A 21,866-nucleotide genomic window follows, 5' to 3' on the forward strand; every position below is an offset into this window, starting at 1 on the left:
TCCTACTCAGCCCAAGAGAAGGCAGCAAGAGGTGCTAAAGACAACGATGGCGGTGGCAGCCACTCAACCAGATGCTTGGCCCTCCCCTCTGCGACTTCCCCAGGAGGCACACATGCTAGCCCAGGTCCAGAAAGTCAGGGCGCAGCAAGGGCGAGGAAAGATGCCTCACCTCCCCGGCGCCAGCATTGAGGACGGCGTTGATAAAGGACATGATGGCTGTCTTCAGGTTCACTTCATCCCGGTACCGGCCCAGACTTCGGTCCAGTTCATTCAGCAGGGTCTGGATGGGAAGGCAGCACAGGAGAGGAGAGGGGAGCTCAGGATCCTAGAGGTCCATCCTCTGCGCCTTTTCCCCTGACATCCCAACTAGCAGAATGCCCTGTCCATTCTCTCTACCCAACTGTCCAACTTATCCAGGTCCTTCGCCACAGCTTCCAAGAGGCATCCGTTGCCTCTCCATGCCTCGGTCCCAGCCCTGCCTTACTTCCTCTCCACCCAGCCTCAGGCTGGGTGATTTTGCTGGGCAGTGCTGAAATTCTGCTCCGGCACCTTACAGCTCTTCCACAGCATGGCCACTGCCTTTGTCTCTTTCGTATCTCCTGCAAAGGGTCAGGGGCCACTTTTCACACAGAGTAGGTGCATAAAAATGTTTGATGAGAGAATAAACAAAGAGCCTATCCTGGTGGATAAACCACAGATTGTAATGACAGTTCACGTCTACAAAGACTTGCTCTATGCCGAGACACGTGATACTTATTGTCTACCTCACTGGCACGTTTCTGGGGCAGGCCAGGGAGAAGAAAAGAGAATAGCCTGGCCTGAACTTGCAGGACTGTTCCCAGGGTCCCTGTAGTAGGCACAGGCCAGGCACAGGGCCTAAAATCTTGAGCCCAACAATTGCATGAATTAGACAATTCTTCCCTGAGTCCCTCTAATGATCCAGTTGCTGGGCTCAGAGAGACAGAGCCATGAAAATGAAACAAACCAGTATCCCAGCCTTAGGGAACCCATGTTCGAGCAAGAAATTCACTTTCCTCACGAGAGCCCTCTCTCTTCAGGTCCCTCAGGTCCCTCTGCAAGCCCACCGCAGCCCCTCACCTGGAAGCGTGTGCGCTCGGCTGCATACACCTGGTAGTGCAGCATGGCCTGCAGAACCTTCTTGTGGCCGCCCGGCACCAGGCACACGGCGCCCAGGATCTCCAGCACAGCCACCTTGGTCTTGCTGTTCTCCGTGCGCAGGCTCTGCGCGATGGTGCTGATGGCCTCGGGCTGCGCCAGCACGTGAGCCCGCCCCTGAGAGTTGTTCATCAGAGCCTTGATGCAGCCGATGAGGGAGGTGTGGATGCGGCTCTCGCAGGTGGCGTGGTCCATGCTCCGGAGGAAGTTCAGCAGACAGGTCAAGCCATCCAGCTCGATAAAGCGGGTCACGAACCTGCCAAGGCCAGAGCCGTTAGCAGAATAGGCATCCTGCACTTGCGTGTTATTCTGTACAACTATTTGCAAAGAGTCATCCCATGACCCGTGCTCCATTGTGTCCCACCTACAGTAACCGCTTGGCTCATTTATACAGTGTATCTCAAACACTGACATGCTAGCATGCTCACAGGGGACTCACATCTTGTTTGCATTTTAAATACTGTTCATTTGCATGTCATTTACTGTCAGTTGCATAGCTATGGTGCTGTGCAAGGGAAGGTGGTGATCATGATAATTGTTACAATAATTATTAGGGCTGTTAAACCTGAAGACTTATGTCCAGGGAGGATGAGAATTAAAAGAATTGCAGTCAGACAGTAGGAAGGACTTCCCAACCATGGGTGAGTGTGCATCAGAGTCAAAAGTCAAAGGACCAAGGCTCCAGAAGGCACTCTGCAAGGGATCCTTAAGAAAACAGTAAAAACCATTTAGTTCAGTGGTTCTTAACCAGGCCAGGCTATTCTCTTTTCTTCTCTGTTGGTCTATGGCTAGCATTCAGGGGTCCAGGGATGTGGGTGGAAAAATAAAATTATACAGGCATACCTTGTTTTATTGCACTACTAGAAGCCCAATGCATGAAGATTCATGCAAGAATGGGCCTTCCTTCCCCTGGCTGCTGGCACCGCCTTCGCTCTGGCCGGAGCTACCTTTCCGCTCCAGCCTGGAGCCCTGCCCCCAGCCACTTGGTGCCCGCATGTGGAAATTAACCCGCCATCTTTGGTTAATTTGCATGCTCACTCCTGATTGGCTGGTGGGCGTCAGGAAGGTTATGGTCAATTAGCATGTTACTCTTTTATTAGGTAGATGCTTTATTGTGCTTCACAGATATTGCAACGAGATTATGTCTTGCTGAAGGCCCAGATGACGGTTGGCATTTTTTAGCAATATAGTATTTTTTAAGGTGCATACCTTGTTTTTTAGACACAATGCTAATGCACACTTAATAAACCGCAGTATTGGAAACACAACTTTCATGTGCCCTGGGAAACCGAAACATGCGTGTGACTTGCTCTATTGTGATATTCAGTTTCTTGCCGTAGTCTGGAACCAAACCCACAGTATCTCCGAGGTATTCCTGTGCTTTTATTTTTGGTAACCTTCAACTGAAACTTAGCATTTCCTTCCATGATAAATGAAGGCAATAAATGTCAGTGGTATTAGCAGAATCTGTGACTTTGTCCCCAAAGGAGTCACAGTGATCTTCATATCAAGTTTCAGTTGTTGCAGGCATCTCAAAATATCACTGACACTCGTCAGCACGTCAAATTGATGGCAATTGCCAGTTCCTGCTATTTAAGGCACATTTATTTCTATCTCACCAAATTTTAATATTTGGTAACTGTATTTACATTTAATTGGCTTATTTTTTAAATTCCCATCTAATTTTATTTTGACTATTTAAAAAAGTAATGAATACATTTAATCCCAAGTATATTTATGGGTATTTCTATATTACACAAATATGCCTAGAAAAATAAAATTTACTCTCAAATTAAGTTGTTAAAATAAGTGTTATTTACATTATTACAGGCTTTTCTATTTCACAAAATTGCCACCATGACTTGGTGTAACTTTTGCCATCAGAGGTATACCCAGGGAAAGAAAAATAAACTGAATGGGACACAAACCTGGACACCTCCCCTTAACCCCTTTGCTTCCTGACCCCTCCTCCTTCCTGCATCTCCTTCCCATTCCAGCCCCCACCCACACTCCCTGCAATCTGAGAGACAAGTGGAAAATAGGATGTTCCATTCTCCTTGAGGCTCTGTTTCCAGGCTCCTGGGGTGAGAGCTCAGTTCAGACAACACACACACACACACACACACACACACACACACACACACACACACACTTGCAGACCAGTACTGGTAAATGTTAAAAGACTGGCTCTCTGGAGAAATTAAAAAAGGCCTGATTGTAGTGTTTGCCAATTTCCATGGCATAAATACTCCCAGCATAGCCAATTTCAATCCATCAATGTGACCTCCTTGACCGTGGAGTTGGGAAGAGATGTGGCATTTATAGTATTTCTGCCATGCATATACAACAGGCGCAAACTCGAGCGTAAGTAATAGTGAAGATTATACATTACAGTAAAATGGGGCCAGTAAAATCATTAGGTAATTAGGGAGTGATAAGTTTTGAGTATTTATTACCTTTGTTTTTGACGTGATTTAATCATAAATTTATATTAAGTTACATTTTAGTCATAACTGTGTATAACATAGCTTGCAAAAGTGCAAAAATTTAACACTTGGCTCTCACAAACTGGTGTGAGCCCGTTCCCAGACCCAAGAAGAACCTGTGGCTCTCGTCCCCTCTTTGGACCCTTATACTTTGTGGCCTGGGGAGTGGGGGTTTCTTCTCCAGCCTTTGAGGCACCCATCCCCTGTTCCTGGCCTTTTTTATTGCTCCCTCTCTGGTGGTGACATCTCATCCATGGATACCATAGCTCCCCCTAGTGGCTGGAGTATTTCTTACCCACACTCAGGAGACTTCATCCTCAGAGGTCTTTCTTTCTTAAAAGCCTTGAACATATAGCTCCCTTCCTTACTGTTCTATTCTCCCAAGAAAAACAAGTACCTGTCCTCCATATCTCTTTGGATAGCTCTTACAAAGATCTGAGGTTTATTCCATTTTCCTATGTCCATCTCCCCTCCTCCCCAACCTGTCCATCCCCAGCTCCTCAGAGAAAGGGGGTGTGGGAGCTGGAATGAAGTCAGTTCCAGGGGACGCTGGGGAGAGGAGTTGGCCAAGGGGACCAGGCTGGGAACTGCCTGGCGCTTTAGGAAGTTGAGGGAAGCACTGGGCGAAGGGCAGTGGAAGGAGGTGAGGGAAGGAGGAACACACCTCATGGGCTGCGTCCGGAGAGCCGTCTTCAGGGCTTCCACCACTTGGTTCCTCATCTCTATCTCCTCCTCATCGAATTTGTACAGACTTTGCATCTGAGGCAGATACAGAGCAGAGGTCACTCTGGGCTCTGTCTCCCAGCCCCTGTGTCCCCAGCCCTGGTGTGAGGGGCTACCCTGGCCTCAGGAAGGGTGAGACCAAGGAATGGTTGACTAAGACAGACTGTCGGACTATGAGAAGATGCAGGTTCTGGCCTGGACTTCACAATCCTCATCTGTAAAATGGGGAGAATTATTGGCCCAGCCTTCGTCCCAAGCTTCTGTGGCAAATAAGTGGTTAAATGGTGGGGACACTCTGAAGTCATATGGAGAAGGGAGGGATGATGATAGCATCTCGGGCTCTGATCCTGGTGGGCGGGGTGTGAGGTGCAGGGGGAGATGATGGAGGCTCACTTGCCCCCATAGCCTCTCAGGTGGGACCAGGGCAGGAGAGGAGCGCCACTCACCGCAGCCATGGAGTTGATGCGGTCAATGTAATAGTCAGGCCAGCTGGTCGCCATCTTGTTGGGGTCCTCCTGCTCCTGGAACAAGAAGACTTGTAAGGACCAACTTGCAAGGCAGGTGGTGGCCCGCGGTCCTCAGCTTCAGTCCCCGGGCAGTCATTCCCCAGCCCCACCTCGATGGGAGGCGGCAAGGGAATCACAGTCTCCCAGCTTCCCTTTCTTCCTCTGCAAAATCTGGCTAATAAACACTGACTCTCACTACCAGCTAGTGACATGGGCAGAAACCAGGCAGGTATATACACATTCAATGAACAATATGTGCAATTAAAAATAAAGTCATTTTTCCTTATTATATTTCTCCTGACTCTATTTCACAAAATATAATTTTATGTCTATTGCAGCTAATAAAAATTTGTGCTGGTATTTTATATCTCTTTTTTTCAAATTTTATTGTTCTGATAATATTCTCATTGTATTCTACAAAAGTATTTGGGTCTATGATGGTTTGAGAATTTAAAAACTTGGTGTCTCTCTCCCAGATAGTTTGAGAAGCACTGATATAAAAGCATTTGGTGCAGTTCCTGACACATAGTAGGTGCTCACTAAATAATAACTTTACAAAAAGAGGAAAAGACCCTGGTTTGGGGAAGACTCAGGAGGGGTCAGTGGAGCTGAGAGGCAGATCCCGGATCAGAGGGCCTCTGGCCCAGCTGTCAGGTACCAGGAAAAAGCCCCAATCCTTCCCCAGTGGACAAGGAAGATGGGCGCTGGATAAACATCCGAGTTGACTGAAAACCCAGCCCTCTCCTCTGCCAAAGGATTTGCTTCCGGGCATTACCCAGCCCCTGCTCCCTCCTGTCCCTGTCCCTGTCCCATTGGGCTGTTCCTACTGGCTTCTCTTTGCCAAATTCCTGCTTCCAAATCACCGTGAAAATGTACCTCCTCCAGAACCTCTCGGCCAGCTGGCTTGGACTTTACCCTGAACCTCTCAGCTCTGTCCACTCGGGCTCCAGGATTTGGTTTCATAAAACCAAATTTTAGTCCAGTGTGAAAGCTGTCCTGATTTGGTCTTTGTGACTTCATGTGACTTATATGTGTTAAATCCCATGCCTGAGGCCCCCCAATTCTATCTTCAACCTTGAAGAAGGGTTCACAGAACCCACAGCAAATGCATCATAAAACACACATTTCCCTGCCTTTGCAGGCTCATCCTTTACCCACTCCATATGCATTTAGTGAGCGCCTACTGCATGTCAATCACTGCACTGAGTCCTGAAAGTACTGAGCAAAAAGTCATCATCTGCATCTTCCTGAGTGTCAGAGGCACGGTGACAAACGCTCTATGGAAGAACTGTCCCTAGTGGGCCACGGAAACCCTGGGGGACATCGAACACCGAGGCTCCTGAAGGGTGAGGTGGTGGGGCTGGGGACGGGGCTGAGTTACTGAGGATGACTGAAGCTAAGACAGTGGAGAGGGTGCTGCAGACAGAGGAGGCACGGTGTGGGAAGTGTGGGGTATGAACGTGGATGGGGAAATTGCACACACTTTGATTTGGAAGAGAGAGAGAACTCCTTACATTTTTAATAACTTGTTTTAAAAAATGTAGCTGTATAAGAGATCAACTTAAAGGAACTCCACAGTAACTCAATTTGGAAAGTGGGGAATCATGGGACAGGATTAATTGCTCCCGAAATTAATTTTCGGGAGCAATTAATCCTGTCATTCCTCCCTCCCTTCCTCCCACAACTTGTGTTTTTTTAAGACATGCTTTTCTGAGAGTGAGATTCATAGACACAGAACGTGGTATTCTGCAGGCGCTTAATGCCTGTGCACTGAGTGCAGCAGACAATGACTTGCAGTGTGTGCAGCCCACGCAGCTCGCCACAGGTCCGCAGACCCAGCAGGCGGGGCTCTAGCCACGGTGCAGCCATAACCAGCGGTGGGTCTGGCTGGGCCATGGCCTCACTAGGCTTTTCTCGCCTCATGTGCAGAATAAAGGACTGGACTGGACTGTTGCTCAGTGCCTTCCAATAAATGGTGAGTGACGCTAGTCTCCCCCCCCTCCCCGCCCCCCATTTCACAGTCAGCCTCTCAGTGCGGGGCTCGGCCAGGTCCTAATCCCCAAACACCTGCACTCCGAAGTCAAAGGGAGAAGCTGCAAGTCTGAGAAATCGGAGAGGGGGAGGGGAGTGGGGGACAGAGGGGGAAGGGGATAAGAAAAAGAAAACAGACTGAAAGAAACAGATGGGCTCACACACAGAGAGAAAGAGATGAGGGAAAGAGACACAGAGACGGAGAAAGGAAGAGGAAGAGAAGAGGAGGGGAGGAGAGAAAATCCAATTAAGCCCTGACTGAAGCTGCACACTCCTTTCTAGGGAGGACCAGGGTCAAATGAACTAGAGGCGAGGGAGGAGAGGGTGGGGAGAATGGACCTATGTGTGACCTTCTAGTGTGACCCTGATAGGCATGCTGGCCTGTGATGCCAAGCCTGAGATAGAGCAGAGTGGGTGCTCAAGATGCCCCAAAGGTCCCTCCCCTCCCAAACTGGTCCTCACAACACAGCCGCCCCACCTAGCCCCAGGGTGGCCGCCCTCCACATGCGGGTCCAGCACAGAAGGGAGTCTAGATGTGTCCTCTGTGTGCCTCCCTAACCCAGCACCCCTTCTGGGTCCCAGCAGGCACCTGCTTAAAGGGCTTTTGAAAAACAGAACCTATTTCCTTGAGTGTATGCTCAGTGAGAGCAGGGATTTTTTTGTCCTGATTTATTCACTGTCATCCCTCCAACACCTAGCCCAGTGCTGTGTATAACAAATACACCCCGAGCTGTGGACCCTGAGCTGCAGCGGAGGGGTCAGAGGGGGCACCTTCTTCTTGCTGCAGTAGATCTGCCATTTCTTCTCAGGGGGCAGAGCAAACACTGCCTCCCGGTTCTTGTCGGTGAGATCCAATTCATCCTGCAAAGACAGCAAGAAGAAGCGTCTGCATCCAGAGATGAATACTCAGCCCTCCAGGAGATAACAAGGCCCCCAAACCTATCCCTCAGCCTACTGCCTCCCTCCCAAAGAGGATCGGAGGGATGACAGGGCCATTCTTTCTCCTGGAAACACAGTCCATGCCCTGGCTTCAGCCCAATCCTGTGCTGCTTCCATCCACACTCGCCCTGCGCCAGTCTCTCCCCGCCCCCTCACCGCTGCCCCTGCAGACCCACCTCCTCATCCAGCCCTGCTCATCTCCTGCAATGCTTTGCCAGCCATTAATTCTCTTACCGGGTTTCTTGTCTTCCTTCCCTTGTCGTTCTTAAACTTGTCAACATATAAGTCAAGGCCAGACAAGGAAAGGAGCATTTCTACAGATCCAGGCCTTGCCCCATCCTGCAAGTCTCCCTGACCTGCCAGTCTCTCCTGCAGAAATTCCCGGGCTCCTCTGACCTCCACATGGGCCCCAGCACTGGCTGGGGAGCTGGTGAGGATGAAGGCAGAGCAGCTCTCCTGGCAGGAAGGGCATGCCGTGCCAAGGGAGGCAGTGCCCTGCTTGCTGGAGGTGTCCCTGTCAGTGGCGGCCCCTGTACCCACGTGACCCCCAGAAAAGGCTGGGGCTCTGGTAGGCGAGGCCACGCCTCCTGAGGGGAACCGAGGCGTTTCTGACATCATCAAACTCAGGGTAGATCTCTGGGTAGTTTGTGGTGACTTTACAGGTGTGTCAAAACGCTTCCTTCTTGAAGGTTTTCACCTGTGATTCAAGAGCGATGCTCAGCCTCATCTAAGACATAGCTAATGGGCCGGGGGAATACAGCGCGCTTCTCAACTCAGCACCGAGAGGTTTTAAATAAAAAAGCAAAACTCGCTTTAAGATAACAAAGCTCAACATTACTAACCTTTTCATTTTTAAAAATGATAAACAGTGAGAGTAGCATTTAAAGCATAAGGGTCTAAAATATCAATATTCATACACTTGTCCCTATACTTTTATTTAGTTAGTTATTTTATGTTTTTATTGATTTTAGAGAGGAAGGGAGAGAAATAGAAACATCAATGAGAGCCCTAGTCAGTTTGGCTCAGTGGATAGAGCATCAGCCCTAGGACTGAAGGGTCCTGGGTTTGATTCTAGTCAAGGGCACATGCCTGGTTGTGGGCTGAATCCCCAGTAGGGGGTGTGCAGGAGGCCAGCCAATCAATGATTCTCTCTCATCATTGATGTTCCTATCTCTTTCTCCCTCTCCCTGCCTCTCTGAAATCAATAAAAATATATCATATATATATACACATACACACACACACACACACATACATACATACTGAGTGGCCAGATTATTATGATCTCTGAACGCATAATAATCTGGCCACTCAGTGTGTATATATATATTAGAGGCGCGGTGCATGAATTCGTGCATGGGTGGGGTCTGGCCAGCTTGGCCAGGGGGAGGGGACATGGGCAGTTGGCTGGCCTGCCTGCTGGTCGAACTCCTGGTCGAGGGGACAATTTGCATATTACCCTTTTATTATATAGGATATACACTGAGTGGCCAGATTATTATGCGTTCAGAGATCGTAATAATCTGGCCACTCAGTGTGTGTGTGTGTGTGTGTGTGTGTGTGTGTGTGTGTGTATATGTGTGTGTGTATATATATATATATATATATATATATATGAAACATTAATGAGAGAGAACCATAGATCGGCTGCCTCCTACACGCCCCCTACTGGGGAATGAGCTCACAATCCAGGCATGTGCCCTGACCCGGAATCTAACCAGTAACTTCTTGGTTCATGGGTCCACACTCAACCACAGCCAAACCAGCGGGGCTCCCTATGCTTTTATTCATGAGAGAACATTTAAGGTTTTCCTTCACCTGGCTCAAGACTGTCCCAATAGGAATATCATGTGATCCACATGTACTTTTAAAATTTTCCAGGCACATTAAAAAATTAAGAAATAGGTGAAGTTAATTTTAATAACACATTTTATTTACCCCAAAATATCTAAAATATGATCATATCCACATGTCATCAATGTAAAGAAATGATCAGTGAGGTATTTGACATGAAATCTGGTGTATATTTGATCCTTACAGCTCATCCCAGTTCAGACCACACACCAAGTGGTCAGCAGCCCGTGTGACCAAGCCTGCCACCATGGACAGCACACAAAGGTGATTAGAAACACTGCCCATCAGTTCACCTGGCTTTGGAAACAGATTCCTGCATATCTAATAAACAAAGGTTCTTCTTAGAACCACGCTCCACACATCCCAGGCGTGTCCTTAGTCAGAGTTCCCAGAGCCCTGCTGGAGGGTCCTGCAGTGTTCCTGCTCCACGGTCAGAATCAGAGATGTTCCAATCCCAGCACCAACTGCCTCTCTCTGTTTGGCTTACACAGTCAGCTCCAGCCAGACTGCCCTCGCTGCCCGCCCACCCGCGGATGGCCGCAGTCCCAAGCTCAAAGTCAGCCTCTTCTCAGGTAAGAACCCCTCTTCCTTCCTGAACTCCAGAATGGTCATATTCAGCATTGCATTGTGGTTATTTGTCTTTTCTCCCCAGTGGTCCCTGTCACTAAGTCAATGGATATTTGTTGGTGTTGGCTCACTCTGTGACCCAATCACTCCTTACTGATCCCCTCTGCCCTGATGCAAAGAGTATGTAAACTGAGTTCATCATCCCAACCCCCCAAACCCGAGTCTCCGCGGGCATATCCTGTCTCGTGCAGGGTCCAACACCCACCCAGTTCCTCATGTCAGAATCATGGGTGTACCTTGATTTCTACTCACTCACCCAACAAGTCCTATTACAGTTTCTCCTAAATAGCTCTTGAATCTCTCCACTTCCCTCCACCCTCACTGCTAACACAGGTCCAAGCCACCACTCTCCTAGCATAGACTGCACCAAGAGCCTCTGAATGGTCCACCCAGAGCCCTTATTCAACAGAGGACCCTAAATGGTCATTTAGAACAGCAAATCAGGTCACCTCGAAGCCCTGCTTAAAGCCTCGGGGCTCTCTGTAGAAATAAATCCAAATGCTCAGTTATTCTCATCGCCGTGGTGTCTCCCAAAAGGACCTGCTCTTTTCTGTGGGGCCCCCTCTGTGATGGTTCTGCACCCCCATTCACTTATCTAACCATCACTCTGTGTTCAGATCTCAGTGGCAATGTCACTGCTTCAGGGGGACCTTCCTGACCCCCATTCTAGAATAAAGCTCCCTGCTAGACACTCCATGGGCTCCCTGAACATTCCCTCTCCTAACACTCATCACACCGGTCAGACTGTTCAAGTTCAGCCTGCCCTACTGTCAGCGACTGTGCCTGTTGGCTCATCATTAAACCCCTGTCCCACAGAGCCCAGCACACAGCAGTCTCCCAATAAACATTTTTTTTCATTTACTTTTCAATAACCGACACTAGTCTCCACACAGACAAGACTTCTCGGACTCATTCTTGCTTTGCCAACTCGCCTTGTTAGGAGCTCAACTCACGAAAGGTACTCTGTGAATACTTGCTGAATCAAAGGGCCAGAGGCAGGAATTTCATGTCCTTCTATCAAAACTCATGCCTTCTGACCAAGCAAACGTCCCTGCCTGTGACAGCGAGAGGAATACACTTTTGATCTTTGTTCCCAGTTCCTAGCACAGAACTCCTAAATCCCTTGGAATTTCCTGGGTGATAAGAGCTTTTTTTCCACAAGTGACATAAGAATGCAGCAACTCCACTCCTGGTGGGACCTACATTGCTTCCAGATGGGGGCTGGGCACCAGAAAGATCAAGCCCTGACTAGAAGCCTGGAACTTTCAGCCTCGCCTGCCAAACTCCAGAGGGAGGAGAGGGGTTGGAGATTGAGCTAAAACTTGATCATGACATGATGAAGTTGCCATAAAAGTCCCTAAATAGCAGGGCTCAGAGCTTCCAGGTGCAGGGGTCCTCAAACTATGGCCCGCAGCCCACATGCAGCCTGCCGAGGACATTTAACCGGCCCACCGGGTGCCGCTGCCTGTTCTGCTTAGCAGCTGACTCGTCCCGGGCCTGCAGTGCACATAGGAATTTGTTCATAGTTTTTTTTTAAACTATAGTCCGGCCCTCCAAAGGTCTGAGGGACAGTGAACTGGCCCCCTGTTTAAAAAGTTTGAGGACCCCTGTTCCAGGGTGTTGAACCCATTCAGATGCTGGAAGGGTGCTGCACACCAAAGTCCACAGGGACAGAGGCTCCTGTGCTCGGGACAGGAGCCTTACTGTCCTTACCCTGCTGGGCCTTATCCTATGCATCCCTTCATCATTGGCATTCTTCATAATATCCCTTAGCATAAACTGGCATTAGAAAGAAAATGTTCTCCTGAGTTCTGTGGGCCATTCAACAAACTACTGAGTCTGAAGGGGGGGATGGTGGGAACCCCCAATTTGCAGCCAAGTCGAACAGCAGTGTGGGTAACCTGGGAACCCACTAGCTGTGATTGGTGTATGAAGTGGGGGAGCAGTCTTGTGGGCTGAGCCCTTAACCCACGGGGTCTGTGCTAATTCTGGGTAGCTAGTGTCAGAAACGAGTTAAATTGTGGGATACCTGCTGGTGTCCGCAGAGAACTGGAATTGCTTGGTGTGAGAACCCACACGTGGTGGCAGCAGTATTCTGAGTGAAAACAGATCTTAGCAGCGCTGACTATCCCATCGGCCTCCACGTGTTAGTCCACACTAGGAACCGCTTGCTCTCTCTCAACCTCGCCCCATCCTGAGGGAAGGGTATACATTAAGACAGCAACAAGTGTTCCTACTAGTAAACCTGATATGATAGGGAGGGCAGACAACTTTTTCACATAACCTTCATGTTCTTATTTGATAGTGTCCTATTATTTAAAGGGCTAGATGGCCTTAATCAGATACATCTATTATCAAACTAAAGTGTGATATCTTATTCCAAATCACACAGCATCGTCTCTATGTTGGTCAGCCAGGAGCATGAGTGGCCTGGAGCTCACGGTAGATAGGCTCCAGTAGATGGGCTTATGCCTGTCACTCGGCCCTCTGGCAGGGCTCAGGTCTGAATCCTGGGTACAGGCCCTACATCCCTGGTCTGGGCTTGCCTGGGCCTGCAGGCTATCTCACCATCACATCTCCCAAGAGAGGAATCATGCTTCTTTCCTGTTCTGCCCCTTTGTGGTAGAGGAGGAAGTTTCTCACACACAGCGGTTCCCACAACGGCACACTGTTATTGCTCTGGTCCAGGTGGGCATCAGAGAGAAGGGCTGATGCCAGTGTGAACAGCAGGGCTACTGCCTCCCTAAGGCTGGATGTGGGATCCCCGACCCAAGGGAGCTCCAGGTGCGACGTAGGCATCTCCATCTCCATATTTCTATCAAGTCATCACCGTTCTGGGTGCCCAGTGTCTGCCTACAGAATCCCACCCTGCTTCTTCTTCCTACGCCTGGGGTAAAAGGATCCAGGGAAACCCAAGATCAGAGAGAATGTCAGGTTCGGATGCTCTCTGAGCTCTCACTGCCTCATTTCACAAAATCCTGGACCTGCTCTTTCACAGTGGCCTAACTGCTGTCCGTTAGGTCTAAAAGCCAGAGCAGAAATGAGGTAGGTCCGCTCTTCTGGGGATGCATTCCCTGGTGAGTGGTCTGCTTCTCCCACACAGCTCGGGTGTCCTTGGGGCCCACCTCAGCGCCACGCAGAGCTTCAGAGGTTAGGATCGCAGCACATGGGCCCCTGCCCGCTATCTTGCTCTGCCTGCTCCAGCCATTCCCCTTCTCGTTGCCATCACCTTCCCAGCCCCTCACTCACCACCAGTTCTGCGAAACGGACGTTGAGCTCCTCCGTGTTTGGGATAGGACTGGAGAACTCCATGTACTGCAGAGGGTTATTGTCCCGGAGGTTGATCTCAGGGAGGTCACTGCCCCCAAAGCAGCACAGGAAGCCCAGGCCATGGCGACTCCTCTTGCGGGGGGCCATGGTCACTGCAGGCCAGGGGGACAGTCAACAGGCAGGTGCCCTAGGTCCTCATCGTGATCTGAGTAGGGGAGCAGAGAACACAGAGTGGTCAGACATGGCAGCCAGGTAGGCGGGGACAGTGGTCCCTCTGCCACCATAACTTCTTTGTTCAACTGTCAGGAGCCCTCAACCCAACAGCCAAGCATTTCTCTAGCTCTTTCTACCTGGAGGCATTTCCTCCTCACCAGACCCTCTCAGTGTTTCCTGACACACACTTTCAGATGCCTACTCTGTGCCTCTAGAGAAGAGGATGGGTGTGGTCCCAAATTGGACTCCCAGGAGGTCAGAGATGGTCCTCATCTTGCCTCCCCCATCACATCAGATGGAATCATATTCCCTAACCTTAGCAGACCCATGTCCAGTGGGGCTCACTCACTCATTTCATTCATTCTGGGGTTCGGGGATACCTAGTTTAAAGGTTTCATACAATGGGGAGGGAAGGTTTAAGGTATTTTAAGTATTAATTCTTAGCTGTTTCTTCTGGATTTGGGTCATGAACAGAACGATCAGAATGTGTCCATGGTCTTTACTCACATCATAACTACAAATGCTGAACACAACAAGGATACAAACAGACCTAGATGGGAATGGTGAAGAACTAGTCAACTCTCAGGGAACAGTCCTCCAACCAGCTCTTGATCCACAAACCACGTAGTTACCTAGTTCTTTCCTGTAAAGACACTGGAGGAGACGCTCCTGGAAGTCTGGTGGAACTGAGCTATGCCTAACCTAAGGCATTCCTTTGACCCAAGCTCTAGAAAAAATAAGTGAAAGGTGGTATAACGTGTTCCTAGTAAATGCAAGGTAACTTCTGGAGAGCATTGCTTTGTCTCCTAAGCCCTAACCATTTCACTACTAACTTAGTCATCTGATCTGGCCTCTCATATAAGTCATGATGCATTTTAATTGTCATTCTAGAGCTTTTATATTTCTTTATAAACTTTGTGACAGGATAGCCTCAAATAGTACATACCCAAGGCTGCCTGTGTTGTAGGTTGTCTACTATGTATTTACATATTGGCTCAGCACAGCCACAGTGAAGACAGGGCCATGCCTCCTGCTTCTTTGATCACCTCCCCCCAATTTCTATAACCAATAAAATGCCTTGCACATAATGTTAAAAAAATATTTTGTGGTCAATTGAAAAACAACCAACCTGTGTTTTCACAGGAGGAAATTGTCCTTATTAATCGGTCAAGAAATCATGATTGAAATCTCTGACTTCTAGTCATTGATAAGTGAACTGGAACACTTGTAGGGAACAAGGGGACAACCTCAAAATTGTGAGTAGAGAAAGCAACAGGCAGGCTAACACAGCAATCCTGGTACATGGTGGCAAACCTGGAATAGGTTGGCACTGAGGAAAACAAGAAAGGAAGGGAGGCCATGGGACTTGTTAGCCAAGAGTGGATGAGACAAAGCCCTGGTCCCTGCTCTCAGGCTTGGTAAAGCAACAATTCTGCAGGCAGATGGGGTGGACTACCCTGGGAGTCCCCTGCCCATTGTCAAGTTTGGGATGATGATGCAGAGTACAGACCAGGCCCCCTTTTTTCCATCAGCTTCCAAAATGAAGCTTTAGCCGGCAGGCAAGACTGCTTTGCTCAGGGCACAAAGCTTGGGGAAGGAAAGAGGCCATGGTGAGGCTGGGTTGATGGCATGATGGGGTTTGGGGAGGGATGAGCTGATGTCTGGGAGGACCTGTGAACTCTTTTCTGCATTCACCGCCTTGACTTCTCGCTCCCCCAGTCTCCTTTCTTGTCCTTCTTTGTCCTTCACCCCCTGAGCCAGGCTTTGCCAGGAGGAAGCAGGGGCAGGGGGGCAGGGCAGGCATACAGCTAGTATACCCTCTTAGTCTTACACCAGCTGTTTATAGCTGTGACTTCTCTGATTAGTTGGTGCCATGCCATACCTTAAATATATATTTTGGTTATTGGTTAATTCTCACCTGAAAATATATTTCTCCATTGCTTTTCAGAGACAGTGGAAAGGAGGGAAGGAGAGGAAGAGAGACAGAGGAGAGAAAGGGAGAGACATTGATATGAGAGAGACACATAGATTGGTTGCCTCTGGTGTGCACCCCAACTGGGGTCAGGGATTGAACCTGCAACCCAGGTATGTGATGTGCCTTTGACTGGGCAACACTGACCATGGCTTTCCTTAAATATTTTTAATGTCTCCCCTGAGTATAAGGAGTGATGGGGAGTGGCCTCAGGAGGAAGGAGGAAGTAGACCCAGAGAAGGGCCTGCACACCCAGGGGAACGCTATATATCTGCCCCTTTAAGGGGTGGCCCGTTTGACAGCTGCTGAGTATGTTTCTATTTCTGAGGACCCCATGAACCCCTCTTTAAGCTTGTTGCTGCCTCTCTTTCTTAGGGACACATCGAAGAATCCAAAACTAAAGTCACGGACATTCAGCTGGAAATTATCTAGCTTCATGGAAGAGATCAGAAAACTACAGTCCAAAGAGGAAATATCTTATCTGGGTCTCACAGGTGAGAGACAGAGCTGGGATTGAACCCCAGGGCTCCAGTGTTCAGGCTGTTGTCTGACTTGCCACACCAGAGCTTGCCTTCCCGCATCAATGGCCCTTTTACCCACGGCTCCAGCCCCTAGTAACCTTCCCCATTAGAGAAGATCAATCTTCACAGCTTAGTTTAGAAATAGCTCCGGTCTCAAAGGTCCCCTCTAGACCTGGAAAGGGTCATGGAGATTCCAAAGGCCACCTGATTTTCTTCTATCAGGAGGAAGAGCTTCCACCTGCCACCACCACAACTTCCCATCAACCCCTGCTGTAATCCCTCCTCCACCTGAGCAGAGCCTTCGAAGTGGGAGGAACTGGGATTTGCCTCCTGGCTGGTGACCCTGAGTATGTTTCATGAGGTCTTTACCTCTCAGAACCTCAGGCTTCTCATCTGTGACACCGAGATAATAATGATTGCATCTTCCCCACTGGGTTTTGGTGAAGAGAAAAGGAGGTAATGTAAATGAGATGCATGGATCACACTGGGCACTCACTGCTGCTGCAGCTTCATTAGCATCATCACAGCAAGGTGACTGCCGGCCTAGAGCCTCAGCCAGGAGCCCTTCTCCAGACAGGGATGGGCCACCAAGCCGGGCATTGTAGAAACAAGCCCAGCCAGATTTAAGCCACCTGGCATAATCTCTGGTAACTGACTTCTCCTCAGGCTCTGAGCTACCTCCAGATGGAAAGGTAAACCCTTGAACTCACCCTGAGCAGGCAGGTGACCAGAGAGAGTCATTTCAGCAAAACCCTTTACAAAGACGGGCAATGGAGGTTCCCACGTTAGAAAAGTATGAGAAGCAATATGGAAAAACAGGTAGCAACAACAGAACAAAATCCAGTGGACTTGAACTTGGGCCAGAGGGATTTAACCTGCTCCCACCACCACCCACCTTTCTCTCCATGGAAACTTCCCCAACACCAACAGCTCCATGCCCTCCCTATCCTATCTCCTTGCCCCATCCCTTTCTTCTACTGTGGGGACAAGGTCTTCCAGGACTGTTAGTCCCTAAACACAGACCAACCAGCACCCTAAGACCAAAACATCTGGTCACCACCAGTTAGCCCTCCTGTGACTGTCAGGGGTCTCCTCCGGCCTGGGGCTCCTGCCAGACTTCCCCTCCTTACTGCCATCCTTCCACATTGTGGAGAACACATATTTCCTCTATTAGGGAGACCAGAGCTTGTCACCAGTCAGCTGTGGGTCAGGGGGTCATGGTGTTATCCTATCTGGGCCTCAGTTTCCTCTCGGTGCAGTGGCAGGGTTGGACTGAAGAACTCCCAGAGCCCAGTCAGCCCTGACCTTTCACACTATCTGATTTGATCTCATTCCCAAAGATTCCCCAGGGCTCTCAGCCTCCACTGCGTGCTCCTCCCACATTCCACCGGAGCCAGGAAGCACTTCCTATTGCGTGAGTGCAGTACTCCCATTTGGTCTGTAAAGATGAAAATCCTAACCCTTACCCTCAAACCCTAGCCCTCAGGCCCTCTATACACCAGTTTTTGCATTAATTAGGGCTTCAAAAGCCCTGTATCATCAGTGCTTACTCTTAACTCATAACTAAAAGTAGAATAATATTTTTACAACTGAGAGTTTGGTATATTCCACACACTGGATTATATCTACATTTCATCCCACCACAACTCTCTGAGATAGGTGGCATCATTTTAAAGAAGTTAGTAAAAGAAACAAGAAAAACCTGCTGTTCAGAGAAGTTAAGTAACTTGCCTCAAGACACACAGCTAGTTATGGCATAGGTAGGCTTCAAACACATGACTTTGACTCTAAAGCTATAAACCACTAAGCCATAGGGCACATGTCTAAGGAATGTCCATATCTGAGACCTGATCAGAGCTTTCTCAAGAGTTCTAGAGGCCCCGACTCAATCACTCGTAATTGAGTATTTCCTATGAGCTGGGCCAGGTGTTTTCATAGCTCTGCGGTCTCATTTCAGCTTTGTGATGGCCTTGTGAGGTGGTTATTGCTTATTATCCCTCCCTACAGATGATAATTATGAGGCTCCAGAAGCTGCCATATGGCTTGTCACAACACCAGCTGCTAAGAGACAGAGCTAGAACTCACAACTAAATATTCTGACTCCAAAAAATAAAATATAAAAATAAATAAATAAATATTCTGACTCCAAGTTCAGTGCTCCTATCACATGAGCAAAGCTGACTCATAAACCCTCCCTTTATCTCTTGGGACCAATACTGTGGCTTCAAAGTATTCAAATTGCATTCTCCTGTCCCCTCCCCCAAGCTCCACACATGGGGGTAACAGGGCAAGGATATGCTATTGTGTCTCTCCTTGGCCACTTCCAAACACCTGCTCAGAGCCCGGCACTGTGCTGACAATGTAGTGCTTTATCTCACTTAGTCCCTGAAACTCTCCAAGAACATGACTCTACCTTCTTACTGATGATGACATCAAGACTTCCAAAGGTCAGGCAACTTGGCCAACAACCACATCCTATGGGTGAAGGACCAGATTTTGAGGACAGTGATGGCCACTTGAACACACGTGGTTTTAACCAGCTTCTAGCCTGTGTGCTAGACACGGACCTGGGTGGTGATAACTAAACGAGGTGCGGTCCTTCTCCTCAAGGAAGTTCCTTCTAGTGTGCAGGAGCCAGGGAGGCAAGGCAGTCAACAGAGAAGGGCTGGAGAGACACGTGCAGTGGCAGCACGGAGAAAGGGGACCTGGTTTAGCCCAGGGAAGGTGTCTGGGAGAAGATGATATTGAGCTAGTCTTGAAAGAGATGAGAGAATTAAGGAAGGGTAAAGGGTGGAAAAGGCATTCCAGGCAAGAAGAACAGCATAAGCAAAGGCAAGGAGGCAGAAACAGCATGGTGTGCATGAGGCCAGAGTTCTGACCAGTGGCCTATTGTTTTGTAGCTAAATTAATAGGCAAAGGGAATAGTTAGGGTATACAAGTACCTTGGTTTGACAGTATAGCTCAGGCATTCTGGGGAGCCTGCTCCTTTGCCCTCCTCACCCCACCATGTCCCCTGGGTCCCGGGTCTTGGAACGGGGCCAAGAGCTACTGCATGGAACATAAGGAATGCAAACAATTTCCGGTTTCACAGGCAGGAGATTCCGCTCTATATATTGACCCACTGTGCACTACTGGAGGTCACCTAGGAAATGGACCCAGGCCCAGCTTACCCAGGACCTGGCTCCCCAAGGAAGAGTCTATGCTTTTCCATTTTGAGCCTCTGCCCACCTTCTCCCCTCTGCCCACCTACACTTCGCCCGCTCCCACTTCAAGCCTCTGAAGACCATCTCTTCATGCTTTGGGGGCTGCAAACAGGCTTGAGATCCCTCATAACTCTATCTACACACACACTTCCCGCCTGAAGCTGTCTGAATTCCCAGCACCCAACTCTACCCACAAACTTGATTGGGTTCTGTTCAACTGCCAGCAACTCTAACTCTGTGGCTTCAGACAAGTTACTTGGCCTAAGTAACTCATCAGGAAAATGGGGAAATAATAACAGCACATTCTGCATAGGGTGTCATGAGCACTAAATTAGTATTTGTAAAGCACTTAAAAGTGCCTAGTAATGGGAAACACTATGAATAGCTACATACATATGCCACTGTTATAATTATGAAGATACCTGAAAGTTGACTGTCTATATTACAGAAAGCTCTCTACATGAATGAATGTTACATATTATTACAGGGGCCAAATCCAGCCCATGGCCTGTGTTTGCAAATACAGTCTTATTGGAACACAGCACACCCACCATTTAAGTATCACCTATGGCTGCGATTATGCACCAGAGACCCCGTGGCCCACAAAGCCAAAAGCATTCACCACCTGGCCCTTTACAGAAAGCTTACCCATCACTGTGTTAGGTTGAATTACACAGAGCTGACAGTATTCAATTATGTTTAATCTACAAAATCATTAATTTCATATGGTTCAACTTAGTGTATCAAACAGGCTAATCATGTGTCCTCACCCATTAAAACGGGAGGGTTGTGTTCTAAATCCAGTGATTCTAATCATAACAAAGTTATAATTATCATTTGGGAACACCTACCATGTTCAAGGTTTACATTGAACTTTCACTGCACTCCTGCAGGGTAAATATGATTATCAACACCCCTACCTAATTGCCCACTTTTACAGATGAGAAATGTGAGGCTCAGAAAGATGCAGAGTATAAAGCGAGGACTCAAACCAGGTCTCCAGACCCCACATCTACCACACTGTCCCCACTCCGTGCTGAGCGGTTGCTGGGAGTGAGATCCATCTGAGTAGGATAAGAAAAGAAAGCATGAAGACATCCCATCGCCCACTTCTCTGTGGGACTGTCTCCCAGACAGGGCTTGGCCACTGGTTGTTACTTCCCTGTCAACCTCAGGATAAGAGAGTGTGAGCCTCAGGCAGGGCTGGGAAGGGGTGGGGAGCACTTTCAAAAATAATCAAGCTCTCTACAGGACTGGGGAGCTATTTTTAGCAGCCACCTAAATTATGGTTTTCCCCTTTGCTCTGGGAAAGACAAAGAAAGCAAAAGTCAACTCTCTCAGCCCCATCCCCTTTGTGCAGGCTGCCCTGTCGAGTGGGAAACACAGAGATGGGGAGAAGGGGAAGGAGAGAAAGGGGTATTTTTCTGGGAAAATGAAACTGAAAATTCCCCAAAGTGGCATTTCTCTGACTTGGGGTGAATGTGAAGTTAGGGATTTTCCAATTGGTTTCTCATTCTGAAAAATGATAAAGAGAATATAGGTTTCTTTGTCTCACTGGGGCATAAAACAAGCAGATACTAGCTCCCCAAGGCCATGGTCAAGCATCCATCCATCCATCCATCAATCCATCCACCCATCCCCTCAGTGATTGCCAGATACAAAGCAATTTCCTGGGCATTTCAGATGAACCAAACCTCATATCCTATCCTCACCAGGTTGGCAGTCTTGTTGGGGAGGCACGTGCATAAACAACTAGGATGCACAGGAGGGAGGAGGAGAGAGGAGGTGCCGTCCACACCTGGACCGCAGGGAGGAGAAGAGTGACTTCTGGCCGGTGACCTGGAACAGTCTCCACAGGAAATGGCACTGAAGCTGGGTCACAGAGGAAGAGGGAATATTGGCACATGCCAGCATGCAGGGCTGACCAAGAAAGCATTCACCAGGTGTACCAGAGCGTCTGGCACCAAGAAAGCCCCGAGGAGAGTGAGAGGTGAAGGGCTGACGTTTTCCCAGGCTGGAATGCAGGGCTCAGAGAGGGGCATGGGAAACAAGGTTGGGCCAGGCCCCCATGCCAGCTGAGGAGGAGCTGCTGAAAGATGGGTGGGTGTGTGCGGGAAACCGATCATTGTCTCACTAATTAGAAAGATGTGGACAGGGAACCAGGAAGGCTGGTCAACCTTAATTGCTCTGAAAGGTCAGAGCTAATCACTCATTATTTACTTGAAACATAGTTAGCTGAAGCAGCCTCCACCTGTTGGTCTCATGTAAATTTCTGATTGGCTATTATTGGAATTTCCTGCCTAAAGGCTATGGGTGTATCCCATAGTCTTAATAAAAGGGATAGC

General features: G+C 48.8%; 1 protein-coding gene across 3 annotated transcripts in view; it reads right to left on the reverse strand.

The window, feature by feature from the left end:
- The window catches only part of DAAM2 (dishevelled associated activator of morphogenesis 2), a 105,182-nt gene that overhangs the window by 30,237 nt on the left and 53,079 nt on the right, over positions 1 to 21,866 (reverse strand). For all 3 annotated transcript variants that reach the window (XM_080663269.1, XM_080663267.1, XM_080663268.1), the window contains exons 2-7: positions 13,592 to 13,817; positions 7,694 to 7,783; positions 4,832 to 4,906; positions 4,327 to 4,421; positions 1,099 to 1,432; positions 170 to 280 (exon numbers count right to left, since the gene is read on the reverse strand). In XM_080663269.1, coding sequence (XP_080519395.1) covers positions 170 to 280; positions 1,099 to 1,432; positions 4,327 to 4,421; positions 4,832 to 4,906; positions 7,694 to 7,783; positions 13,592 to 13,759 — 873 coding nt within the window. In that variant the 5' untranslated portion in view covers positions 13,760 to 13,817. The remainder of the gene's footprint in view (positions 1 to 169; positions 281 to 1,098; positions 1,433 to 4,326; positions 4,422 to 4,831; positions 4,907 to 7,693; positions 7,784 to 13,591; positions 13,818 to 21,866) is intronic.

Source organism: Plecotus auritus, assembly GCF_963455305.1.
Source record: "Plecotus auritus genome assembly, chromosome: 4".
In the NCBI taxonomy this organism is placed as follows: Eukaryota; Metazoa; Chordata; class Mammalia; order Chiroptera; family Vespertilionidae; genus Plecotus; species Plecotus auritus.